At 41.5% G+C, this 12,254-nt stretch overlaps 1 protein-coding gene across 3 annotated transcripts in view; it reads left to right on the forward strand.

The window, feature by feature from the left end:
* Positions 1–12,254, forward strand: part of gigyf1a (GRB10 interacting GYF protein 1a) — a 29,738-nt gene that overhangs the window by 10,288 nt on the left and 7,196 nt on the right. Inside the window, exons 6-23 of one of the 3 annotated variants that reach the window (XM_041778857.1) lie at positions 155–272; positions 949–1,057; positions 1,318–1,517; positions 3,353–3,585; positions 3,718–3,838; positions 3,984–4,169; positions 5,322–5,476; positions 7,058–7,226; positions 7,313–7,614; positions 8,085–8,185; positions 8,282–8,382; positions 8,474–8,547; positions 9,990–10,127; positions 10,322–10,537; positions 10,642–10,862; positions 10,994–11,151; positions 11,328–11,491; positions 11,882–11,926. In XM_041778857.1, the coding sequence (XP_041634791.1) occupies positions 155–272; positions 949–1,057; positions 1,318–1,517; positions 3,353–3,585; positions 3,718–3,838; positions 3,984–4,169; positions 5,322–5,476; positions 7,058–7,226; positions 7,313–7,614; positions 8,085–8,185; positions 8,282–8,382; positions 8,474–8,547; positions 9,990–10,127; positions 10,322–10,537; positions 10,642–10,862; positions 10,994–11,151; positions 11,328–11,491; positions 11,882–11,926 (2,811 nt within the window). The remainder of the gene's footprint in view (positions 1–154; positions 273–948; positions 1,058–1,317; positions 1,518–3,352; positions 3,586–3,717; positions 3,839–3,983; positions 4,170–5,321; positions 5,477–7,057; positions 7,227–7,312; positions 7,615–8,084; positions 8,186–8,281; positions 8,383–8,473; positions 8,548–9,989; positions 10,128–10,321; positions 10,538–10,641; positions 10,863–10,993; positions 11,152–11,327; positions 11,492–11,881; positions 11,927–12,254) is intronic. The other 2 variants (XM_041778858.1, XM_041778860.1) reach the window with 2 other exon arrangements.

Consider the following 12,254-nt stretch of genomic DNA (forward strand, 5'->3'; position numbering starts at 1 on the left):
CACAAACATCACATCTGTTTCAACTGGTCGTGTGACATCTGATCATGATACAACCTTAGTTCCAAAGCGGGCTGTTCTGTTGTTTGACAAATGTGGCTGTGAGCTCACATTCCTCACATTCCTCCCTTTTGCTTTTTTTCTGTTCCCTCTGCAGAGGAACTTCTCCATGTCTGTGAACAGTGTGGCGGTGCTGAGGCTCATGGGAAAAGGGGTTGGCGGGGCTGCCCCAGCTGGAGTGGTCCGAGGACGAGGGGCCACACGTGGTGGCCGAGGTAAAACTGAAAGCAAAAAGCACAGAGTAAATGAAAATTTACAGCTGCAAATAAAAAAAAAAGAGCATAGCTGCAGCCTGAGTCAACTCATTATAAATCCACTTGAGTTAACATGAGTCCCAACAGCAACATATTTGCTGCCCAAAATACTTGGCTGAAATTACAATGGACCTCTCCCAGGGAAAGTTAAAGAGTTTATTCAAGAGTGGAGTGTTTATTTCCCTTTTTTGTACCACCTGAATGTTGCACACTTCCCTTTGGCACATCAAAACAGCCCTCCTTTCATCCTGCCACACCTGCCTAAAGACCACAAGGCTTATGAACTCACCTTGTTCACGTGCAGCACTCCATACTTATGAACGGCCAGTGTAAACACGAGCCATCCGGTTCAGGACAGCTAAGGAAGTACCGCTGAAGAATGACATTGGTTTTATTCCTTATTTGTGTGCATTTGTTTAGTGTGGTCTTTAGAAGGCCCACGGCACATTTTATGAAGTTTTGTTAAAGTGTTTGGGGACTACAAAAACCAAAAACAATTAAGGACACATTCCAGTGCACATGTGTTAAAAAAACATCTGCACTTGCTTATCACCAGCTTTTGAAAGTGCTATTTGTATTTATTTTTTAAACATTTATTGTACAATGAGCTCCGTCTTTTCTCTGTGCAAATCTTCAGGACGTGGTCGTGGTGAAGGGGGTTTCTACCAAAGAAGTATTGAAGATGCAGAGGTGGGTTTTGGCCGCAGTGTGCGAGAGATCCACCGCAGCCAGAGCTGGGATGACCGGTAAGCACACAATACCTGAGTGATACAAAGAAATCCTGACTCTTTATGTAAGCTGCTTCAGTTATAATGATGTCAATTGTCTGATCATAGAATAATGCTGGCCTGGAGCTAAAATAATTTGTTGTGTTTTTTTTTTGTCTTCACTTTACGTGCCCTGAAGTTCTGGCTGGACACTTGTCCTTGGGATAAAACCAGCCAAAGCTTTTAGCTCTCTTGTCCTCTTGTCTTTGGCTGATACGAGTTTTTCTCCTACTCCTCAGGGGTGAGCGTCGCTTTGAAAAGCCGCTGCGTCGAGAGGTGGGACGTCCTGGCTTTGAAGAGTCTGGAGGCTCCTCCGGTCCTCTGAGGAAGGAGTACGCGAGGGCTGACAGTGATAACTGGCGCACCCTGCGAGAGGAACAGGAGGAAGAGGAGGCTGAGCCGGGTAGCAACTGGAGACTTACTGGACCTCGCAGGGATGGTGAGATAAATCCAAACATTTATCTGTTTATCTGAGTACTGCCTTAAACCTTTACTTGTGTTCAAAATAAAAAAGAGGATTCTTTAGTGATTTTAGCTGGTTTTAAATGTGATGAGCAGACAACACAGCACAGGAAGGAAGGCTGCTTTAGTCCAGTATTTAAACATGATTACATTAGTGCTGTCAGGAGCTTTTTAGTTTATTTTTGTACATTACTCTGTTCAGGCAAGCATGTATTCAGATTAAATGTTCATACAGTGGAAATTCAAGTCTATTAGTTCAAGACTGATATCAAAACTTACAGCAACATTGAGCTCCGTATCCATTTATGTGAAAGCAGTAAACATTTTACTTCATTTTAGATGGAAACCACACATCACAATGTTTTTTTGTAACTACAATTGACTGAATGCTTTGTATGTGTGAAAAAATGACAATAAATTTAAGATATTAGTTTGATAAACCAACACAATTATTAGGGTTGTTCTGATTCTGATCCTGCTTAAAATGCTGGTATTAGTATCGGCAAGTACACAAGTTTATGCACCAATCTGAAACCATTTGGTTCAGCTTTATTTTTTGCTTCGTTTAGCTATGCTAAACGATGTGTGCATGAGCTACCGCTTTTAGAGCAGCGAAGAAGAAGCAAAGGACCCACTGCAGCAGCAAAGAATGGTTTATCAAAAGTTGCATAACTTTTGAACCATAAAATGTTACCTTTTACTTGTTTTTCCTCTTGAAGCTAGCCATTGTGCCTTCCTATTGAGGCCTTTGAATCCCTTGCAGCAGCATTTTCAATGAGCCTGGAACTCGGGTGACTTCTGGGGACTTCAATGATTAAATCCACACCAGCAAACCTGATACTGAACGTCTTTTATCCATTTTAATCCGATTACGATCATTTATTACTGCTAGCTCCAATGCTAACCACCATATTGTTTACCCTGTGGAGGGGGGGGGGGGGGTCTGTCAGCCAGTTGCAGGCTGTTCCATCCTCTCGTATGCTGCCTGAATAGAGAATAAAGGAGAGAAAGATAAACAGGGCCTGTGCTGCAGCCTCCTGTGTTATTGTCATTTTAATATTTAGTAGTAAAACTCAATAATCAGCAGAAAAACAACTTTAGGCTCACAGAGATGCAGTAAGTTATGATTCTATTTGTTGAGCCTTGTTCTGAGTTAAACATAGGTCTAAAATAATTTACTGGTCTGTACAGTCAGTCCAGAAAATTCACACTGGTATCAAACTTGGTACTAACATTTTGGTATCAGGATCGTACTAGGAAGAAAAATGTGGTATCAGAACATCCCTAACTGTTATACTAGATTATTTCATTTTGTAGTGACAGTCTCAAAATGCCTCTGATTTAAAAACCCTAAAAAACCTTATTCCTAAAACATATATGCTTCAGCCCCTTGGTTTACACTGATTCATGCCAGGGGTAGGCCACAAACAGTCCACACCTTTTAATGACAGGAGAAAATGAGCAGAACTACCATCATCATAACACCCTGGTTAAAAATGATTCTCATGGTGAGATTGAGCTGTAGTGGTGACTTTGGGCAACTGCTGCTTCAACAGGAGAGAAAATGTGCAGAGTAGGCGGTAACTCATCTTGAAGCTCTTAACAGAAGACACAGTGACATCTAGTGGCAGGGAAGAAATCCACACATTACACAAGAGCTGATTTAAGTTTGAAATAGAGCTTCCCCTTAAAGCCCCTGGGTTCTGAAAACTTGGATTAACTCCTCTAAAAGTCAGCAGATATGTTACTTTTAAAGCCACAGCCACGTTTTTTGCTGAATTCTCACTGGTCTTATTTGACTTCTTCTATCAGATGGTGGTCCTCGCTCAGCAGGCTGGCGGGACCATGGTGGTCCAGGCGAGAGTCGCAGGAGGAAGTTTGATTTCGACTTCCGGGACTCTGAGGGTCATGGCGGTGGACGCCGTCGTGCAGGCAGCGAGGGGCTGGAGGATGACAGGGACGGCCTGCCCGAGTGGTGTACAGATGAGGAGGATGGGGAGATGCCTGGCACGTTTGACTCTTCTGGAGCTTTCATGCCCATGAAGGTGTGTCTCTAAAGTCTTTGAATGAAAGATCTTTAAAGCTGATTGATAATTAATTTAATTTTTACCCTATTTAAATCATTTTAAGCATTTTTTACACTGCTTCATTTGCTTTTTCTCATCTTCCTCTTCCAGAAGGGTGGCAAGGAGACAATCCTGGAGGAGGAGTTGGAGTTTAAGGGGATAGAAGAGGTGGAGGAGGAGGAGAGCCTTGGTGACACTGGGAGGAACAGTGCAGAGGGAGATAAAGAGAAGGGTGGGAAAGACTCGATCTGTATTTTCTGTCTTTTTAAATCATTTTAAAATGTTATCTCATTTTCTTATTTGTGATTTTTGTTACATATTTAGTACTGTATCCTTTGACTAAACATTGATTCCCTTCCATTCCTCCCTGTAATCAGAGAGTAAAGATGCTGGCTCTGCTGTAGGTGATGGAGAGACAAAGCCAGCATCACCCTCCTCCTCTCCTCCAGTCCACTGTGCCCCTCAGTTCCTGGAAACCCGGCCCACTAACACCGGCCCATCGGTGGATAACCTCCAGCTGAACAACAGCCATGCTGTCAAGGCCAACAGCACACCTGGTGAAGGTATCTGTTGATATTTCTGTATCGGTAATCATAGATTTTTCGAGGTAAATTTTGGGGTCTTTAAGGCTTTATAATGTGGGAAAGCTCAAGAAAAACTGTCAGGACTAGGACTTGAACATGTGACCTCTGCCACAAGGACTGTAGCCTCTGTACATGAGGTACCCGCTCTACCAGCTGAGCTAAATCTGTGCCTCCTATTTTTGTTTTTTTATTTTTTTTGTGGTCTACACAGTTGCAAATGCAAATTAAATTACAATACAAATTAATCTGTGTTCAGTCCATCCTGGTGCAGTATAGTGAATGTATTGGCTCTTAAACTATATTAAACTTAGTTCTATAGAAGTAAACTCATGCACTTGTTTTGTATTTTCTGTATAGATCTGAGAACAACCCTTTCTGAACTAAAGCCATTTTGAAAAGCAGCTGGTTTGTAAGAAAGAATTTAATTTCTGACTAAAATATTCAGTACCTGTCACATGCATACGTTTGCTTTACAGTTAAAGCCTTGCAGGAATGCCCTCATTAGTCAGCTTATCTGCATTTTTAAGGTTTTCAATACAAAACCGCCACATTGAGAAATGGAACATACTGAATTAACTTCTGAAAGTAAATACTTTATTGAATGCATTCTGCATCTTTTGCTTTTTAAAAACCGATTTGCAAAGAAATGAGCCAAAGCTTGTGACATTATGATTTTCATATTGGCTGATTTGTTACAAACTGAAGTTTAGGTTTGCATTGTTAAGTGTTTAAGTCCTTCTTTGAGGACTGAAACCAAAAAAAAAGAACAACGTGATTGTTGTGAAGAGTTACTAAATACAAAGCATATCTGGTTTCTTTCTTGAGTTGCAGAAAAGTCTCTGCTTAGCTGTGTTATTTTAAAAGCCTTCGGCCTCCTGTGCACAGTCGCCCTCTCAATGTCAGCACAGTAGATCTGTGGGACCCAATTCAGCCATGTTGATATTTTGGTTTGATACACAATATGTTCAGCCTCAGTCATTTAATATCTTGTGTACTGACCCTGCTGTGCCTGCTGTATCTAACACTGATCTGTTGGATTTCTCTCTGACATCCAAATCCCATAAACACATTTACTGAAGGTAAATCATGTTGTTTGACTGTTTTTTTGTCCGTTTGTTGTTTTTCTTTTAGATGTGGCTCCAGTAGGGGGCTCCAAGCCGCAGCTGAGCCCAAGCACTGCCACTTCTTCCAGTCTCCCTCCCCCACCCCCTTCCTCTGCAGCCCCTCATCTCCCTCCAGCTGGAGGAGACGCAGAGGACGATGAGGGCATGAAGCACCTGCAGCAGGTAGGAAAACAGGGGCCATGTTCCAGACAACTGTCTCAAAATTGCAGTATATTTAAGGCAGCAAAGTATAAAAGTCAAGTTTAAATGATAAGGTTTAAAGGGAAATTTGTTAATTTATAGTGCAGACATATCATAAGAAAGGAAAAACCAACATTAAGTAGTTAAATAACAAAGTAAAAACAGGAAGGACTGCACTATAAAGGTGCAACTTTACAACTTTTAACCTATTTTTCCTACTTTTCCTGCCAATTTTTTGTCCCGTTGTGCAACTTCTATTACCATTTACTACCCATTTTTACTGCTCTCTTGCCCCTCTCCACCACATTATCTGGCCATTTTTGCAACAGTTCTGCAAGTCTGACAGTTTTTAAAAAATATATACACTAATAATGGCTGACAAGTGAATTTCTGTAAAAACAAATCAAATGTTAAGTCGTTCTAAAACTATTTCAGTATTAGTTGTTTTTGGGGTAGATTTAACAGCTGCAGACATTTAAAACCTAAAGATACTCTTAAAACCAGAACATCTTTCCCTCCTTTTCTGAATTTAATGATCTTCTGGGGCTGGACAGGAACCTTTGGGGGGCCTGAGATGGCCCTTGGGCCACCAGTTGATGATCAGTGCCTTGAGATATCAATCTAGTCTTAAAGTTGATTTTAAAACATACAAATAAGAGAATAGATTCTCTGTCCAACACTGGCCCAAGCCTGTTAAAAGGGTCAGGCTGGACTCCCTGTTCCTATCGCCGACCCGGGCCAGGCATCAGGGACATCTTTGTTTAGCAGAACTACATCAAACATCAGATTTGGGGGATTTATCCATTTTTCTTATAACTTCAGAAAAATGTCAAGACAGGTGGGTCTTGTTTCTTGAATTAAGAAACAGATTTTTTTATTTTGCTATTCTATCACTTTTTTATGTTAAAAGTTAAATAGTGCAGTGAGGGAGAGCACTGGGGAAAGAAAAATAAGCAACTACTTGATTGATAATTTATTCTTTTACAGCTCCATTAACCAAGACTGAAACCGTCTGTTAATAGACCGCTCCAAAAAGCTCATTGTTTTAGTTTAAAGTGATGTCTGCAATCCACTCCTCATCCTCACTGCTCTTTCTACTATAAACAATATATAGGCTACATCTGCAATACATGTTTCCTTGTACTCTTAAATGCTCTCATCTGTCAGATTTCTGTCATTAAAACGACTCTGAAGGGAAGTTTAAAACTTGAAATATAACAGCCAACTTATTTTAAAAATATCAGGTCTAAGTAGGGCACATACACAAGAAAATCATAGAATACAAAGCCACGAAAACAAGAAGAGAGATGAAAGGGAATTAAAATAATTAACCTAGCGATAAATATGCTTAACAAGAGCAAGAGGTGTGAATAATTAGACCTCTTTATGAATAATTAGGCAGAATAAAATGCACTTAATAGAATAAAATCCAAAAATAGACTAATGATATTAATTAGATAATAGTATCAATTAGAGAGCCGAGGCCTCACTTGTGTATTTGAACGTCACGGTTGGGCCGGATTGATGGACCTTAGCTCTTTTTGTATCTGTGTTTGTGTGCAGGAGGCAGAGAAGATGGTGGCCTCGCTTCAGGACACTTCATTGGAGGAGGAATGCTTCACCCAGGCTCTGCAGCAGCAGCAGGAGAGCAGGAACACTGCAGCAGCTCTGCCGCTATCACATGAGGCTGCCATGAAGTGGTTCTACAAGGACCCACAGGGAGAGATCCAGGGTAAACTTACAGACACAAAAGTGTTGCTCTTTTATTTGTGAACATTTCCTGAACTAGATTGATCTCTTTATCCTTCCTGTGACCAGGTCCCTTCACCACTGTGGAGATGTGCGAGTGGTTCCAGGCAGGCTACTTCACCATGACCCTGCTGGTGAAGCGGGGTTGCGACGAGGGCTTCCAACCCCTGGGGGACGTCATCAAGATGTGGGGCCGCGTGCCCTTCGCCCCAGGGCCCTCTCCGCCGCCCCTGCTGGTGAGACAGCCACCACCAACGCAGCGCCCGCAGCCCACCCGGGGGCCCGCCGGGACTGTGAGTCAGAGCTCAGCCAACGTAGAGGATGGGGAAGGGAGGATGCAGAGGAGAGGGAAGATTGATAGACAGGTTACGGTAAAAAGACCAACGATTAATTCTAATCCAGTTTAACAACAGGCACTCAGTTAAAAGTTTCTTAAATGACCCCACCTCATTTGAAACACAGAAGTCTATGTTGTCATTTTAACTGTTTTACAGATATTAAAGTGATGATGTTAAAGAATAAACAGTGCTACAACTTCTAGTGAAAGTTGCTGGCATTATTTAAGCTTCATGTTAGTGGAGCAGAAGCAAATCATTATAGAAGCATGTTAATTTCAACAAAATGTAAGGAAAATGCATGCAAATCCCATATGCTTGTGACACTGTGCATTCTTTTATTGCAAAATATGAGCGATTCCCTGTTTAAGTCTGCATGAAATACATAGTTATAAATGCTGCAAAAGCAAGTGTTTTAGATTTAGTACACAATGTTTAAGAGCTATTTTGATATCTGCAGCTTGAGGTTGCAGTGCATTAAGTGGTGAATGCTCTAAACTTTTCAGGGAAACCTGGACCAGGAGCGCCTGAAAAAGCAACAGGAGCTGGCAGCAGCAGCTCTTTATCAGCAGCTCCAACAGCAGCAGCTATTCCAGCTCATTAACAGGTCAGTCTATGCATGTTTACTGTGAGTTTATTCTTACATTTATGTCCTGACATCAGAGTCTGATTGCCATGTCGGGCTTTGCTTTGTGTGGTCCAGGTGCAGTGAGCCGGGTATGATGCCTTCGATTAACAGATCGATGTCAGTGCCAGATACAGGGTCCATGTGGGACATGCATACCTCAGCTTCACAGCCGTCAGGTAATGAAAGTGGTTGTGCTTGCAGGAATGCCATTTAAATACTGTACCTAATAATACCAAAATAAAAAACAATATTTTTTATTTCTAACAGGCGGTGAAGCCAGTCTTTGGGACATAACAATGAATCCTTCTACTCAGGGTCCAACTCTCGAACAGCTTCAAAAGGTGTGTTTGCGAAGTATATATTTTAATAATTGGTGACTAAAGTGTTTTTGTACAATATCCTGTCTGCTTCACAAGGGTCCTTTTTACATCTCAACGTCTGGCTCTTTTGTGCTGATTTGTGGCTCTTTTTTGTCTTAATTTGAAATATCATTCCCCAGAAAACCTTAAAAAGGAAAATTTTACCTCAGAAATTCTCCATTACACGTCACCTTAATCAGTTTGTTTCCCAGACTTACACAGTAGGCTGTAATTGTCAACCTTTACTTTTTGTCTGTTTATTTGCATTGCCTTTATTTGCAATTTTTTGGTACTTTAATTCAATTATTTACTGCGTAAATACTTGCGTTGAGCACATTTTTGCCACTTCTTTTGGATACTTTTATCCTGCTCTTTGCAATTTGTGCCTCCTTTTTTCCCCACTTTTCACCCATTTAAGCTGCCTTTTGCAATTAAATGCCACTTATTTCCCATTTTGCCACTCTTTGATGCTTTATGCACATTTTCCCACCTTTTTTTTCTTTTTTGCCCAGTCACTTTTAATTTTTTGCCACTTTTATCCTTCTTTTTGCAATTTTCTTGCCCCATTTGCCTATTTTTACCACTCCTCATCCATTTAAGCTGCCTTTTGCAGTTAAATGCCACTTAATCCCCATTTTCCCACATTTTTTTTCTGATTTTTACCCATTTTAGTCATTTTTTGCCACTTTTGGACCGTTTCTGCCACCTGTAACTATTTATTTGCCACTTCTCACCCATTTTGCCACTTTCTGCCCTTTTTTGCCACTTTTTAGCCAGTGTTTGTCCCTGTTTGCTTATTTTTGCCACTTCTCACCCAATTTGCCTTTTTTTCTGATTTTTGCCCTTTTTCCCTACCTTTTTTTCTGATTTTTGCCACTTTTAGCCCATTTTTGCCAGCTTTAACTTATTTTAATAGCCATTTTTCACCACTTAGATTGTGGCTCTTGCAAACGTATTTTTCCAGTTTGGCTCTTGGTTGAACAACGTTGAGTAACACTGCCCTAGACGACCTGTACTGTGCCCAAGCACTTTTGACCCTCAATGTCAAGTTTCTTTGACTGGTCTGAGTGCTCCGTACTGTACTGAAGCACCGTTTGACCCTGGCATGTAAGAGATGGGCTTTAGTACAGTAGGGTTAATTGTGCATGAGCACAGGCAAAGTGCAAGTACATAACATTAGTTGCAGTCCTGCTCTCTATGTTGATCTTCATTGTGCCGACTCTAAAATGGCCCTCCTTGTAAACTAAACTCATTTCTGTGCTGTACCCATAAGAGTTAATCTGGCTCAGTCCTGGTTGGACCTGCAGCGATGTGTGTGCAGACCACGGAGGAGGCACAGTCATGCTTTGACATGGAAACTGAGCCTAGTGATCTTGATGCCTGTTTGGACCTTTAACTGTTATTGACTGTTGGTTTTCATTTAGCTCCAGCAGGAGAGACGAGACGCTGAACTCAGGGCAAAGCGGGAGGAGGAGGAGCAGCGTAAGAGGAGGGAGGAGAAGAGGAGGCAACAGGAGGAGCAGAAGAGGAGGGAGGAAGATGAGCTCTTCAGACGCAAGCAGGTGAGAGAAAGGATGAAGACTTTTTCTGGTGCAAACCAATTTTGAGTCAGTTTTTTGCATGCTGTCCTAATCTGTGAAAATGGCTCGTATCAATCAATACCAAGGTTGTCATGGCAGTCTTTTAAAAGCCACAATGGAATAATAATGCAAGGTGCCTTTTCTACAAGTTGACCTGTGTCACCATCTTCACACAGTGTCGTCAGCAGCAAGAACTTATCATGAAGTTGCTGCAGGCCCCCCAGCAGCAGGGTCCTGGGGCAGGTGGCTCAGGTTGGAGTGGAGCTCCCTCCTCTGGGCTTGCCAAGGCAGGGAAGCCCCAGGCCCTGGCTCTGCTGGAAATGCAGCAGGAGACCGAGAGGCTCCTGAAGCAGCAGCAGCAGCAACAGAGAGCCCAACAGCAGAGAGAACGCGTGAGTATTGCGGTGTAGATCCCACAGTTTCAAGGTTTCATACAGAAATCACAACAAGCAAAAATATTACGTCTTTGTCATGACTTATTTCTATCTGTTTGTAGCACTGTGGCATGCCCATGGGGAGCTCCTCCATGGGAGGGCAGTGGGTGGAAGGTGTTGGCATGTGGGGTGCTCCTGGAGGTATGGAGGGTAAAGGTGGCAGCGGTGGCTCTTCAGGCAGCATGGGCATGTGGGACGAGGCTGTGAAGAATCAGTCTGGCCTCCGTGGCAACAGCAACAATAACATGGGCCTGAAGAATAGCCGCAGCAGCCCCTCACTCAGGTACATTCCCTTATTTCACTCCCACTCTGCAGATATTATTAAAATGGTCGCATCATCATTTTCTATTGCCATGTCTCTCTGATATTGTTGAAAAAAGTTAATGTGAATTAAGACCTCTTCGTCCTCCACAGTGAGCAGTACATGATGCGTCGTAAGCGGACTGAGGACGAGGAAAAGCTGCTGAAGCTCCTGCAGGGCATGAAGCCTCAGGATGGCTTCACCACCTGGTGTGAACAGATGCTGCATGCTCTCAACACCTCTGTCAACAACTCTTCCTCCTCAGTAGATGGTATGCTGTGCAGCCTTATTGACTTTGTATGTAAAGGATAGGGTGATCACCCTTAACCTAGATAGTTAATTGCTACAAATAATGACTTTTTTTTATTAATAGAATCAAAAGTTATTTATTTTAAAGTTCTCCTCATCTTCAGCTTTTTAAATAGATTTTTTGTGTTTTATTTTAAGTCGCCACAATTGTGGCATATCTGAAGGAGGTAGAGTCTCCCTATGCAGTGCTGGACTTCATCCGGTCCTACCTGGGGGACACAGTGGAAGCCAAAGAGTTCGCCAAACAGTTTCTGGAGCGACGTGCCAAACAGAAAGCCAACCAACAGAGACAGCAGCAGCAGGTGAGCCAGCTTTATGGTCTTTAAAGTTGAGACGAGCAAAGTTACATATCTCTCAGTAACTGGTTTGACACATCACTGTTTGTCAGAATACAAAGCAAAGCAACATGAGGAAATGGTGAACATAGGGCATTGAATATACGTAGACTTCTAGAAGGACCTTTTCTGTTTCATTTTATAGATACCTTATATATTTACATTTTTAGGCTGCTAAAGAATTTGTTTTTTATTTAAAAAGATGAGATACAGATCTGGGCTCAGCTTACCTTTGTTGTTGTTACTATTAATGGTTGACTTATAAAATCACTGTTAATATGCTACATAAATAGTTGCAGCAACATTTTGTTCTTGTTGATTCATGTTTTTATGTCTCTTCTTCTCTTCACGTCTCAGTTATCAAAAGAAGTGGCTGGAATGAACATGAACTTCCCTCTGCAGGTAAATACAGAATCGCTTTATTTATTTAAGAAAGAAAGTGATTAACTAGAGCAGCCCTTTTTAACATGAACCATAGCCTACCTGACACACTAGTATGGAAGCCCATTTCCACCCACTGAAAAAGTCAGCAGTAATTCTGAGACAGTCAAAATTACGAGATAAAAAAAGTTGAAATTGTATGATTAATAGTCAAAATGTTGTGATTAAAGTCAAAATTATGAAATAAAAAGTTATAGTTAATGACATTCAAAGTCAGTTATAAAATGAAAAAATCTATGCTAAAAAATAAAAAGTTAAAATTATGAATTGATAGTAAAAATAATTAAAG

The sequence above is a fragment of the Cheilinus undulatus genome, linkage group 22 (genome assembly GCF_018320785.1).
Source record: "Cheilinus undulatus linkage group 22, ASM1832078v1, whole genome shotgun sequence".
Taxonomy (NCBI): domain Eukaryota; kingdom Metazoa; phylum Chordata; class Actinopteri; order Labriformes; family Labridae; genus Cheilinus; species Cheilinus undulatus.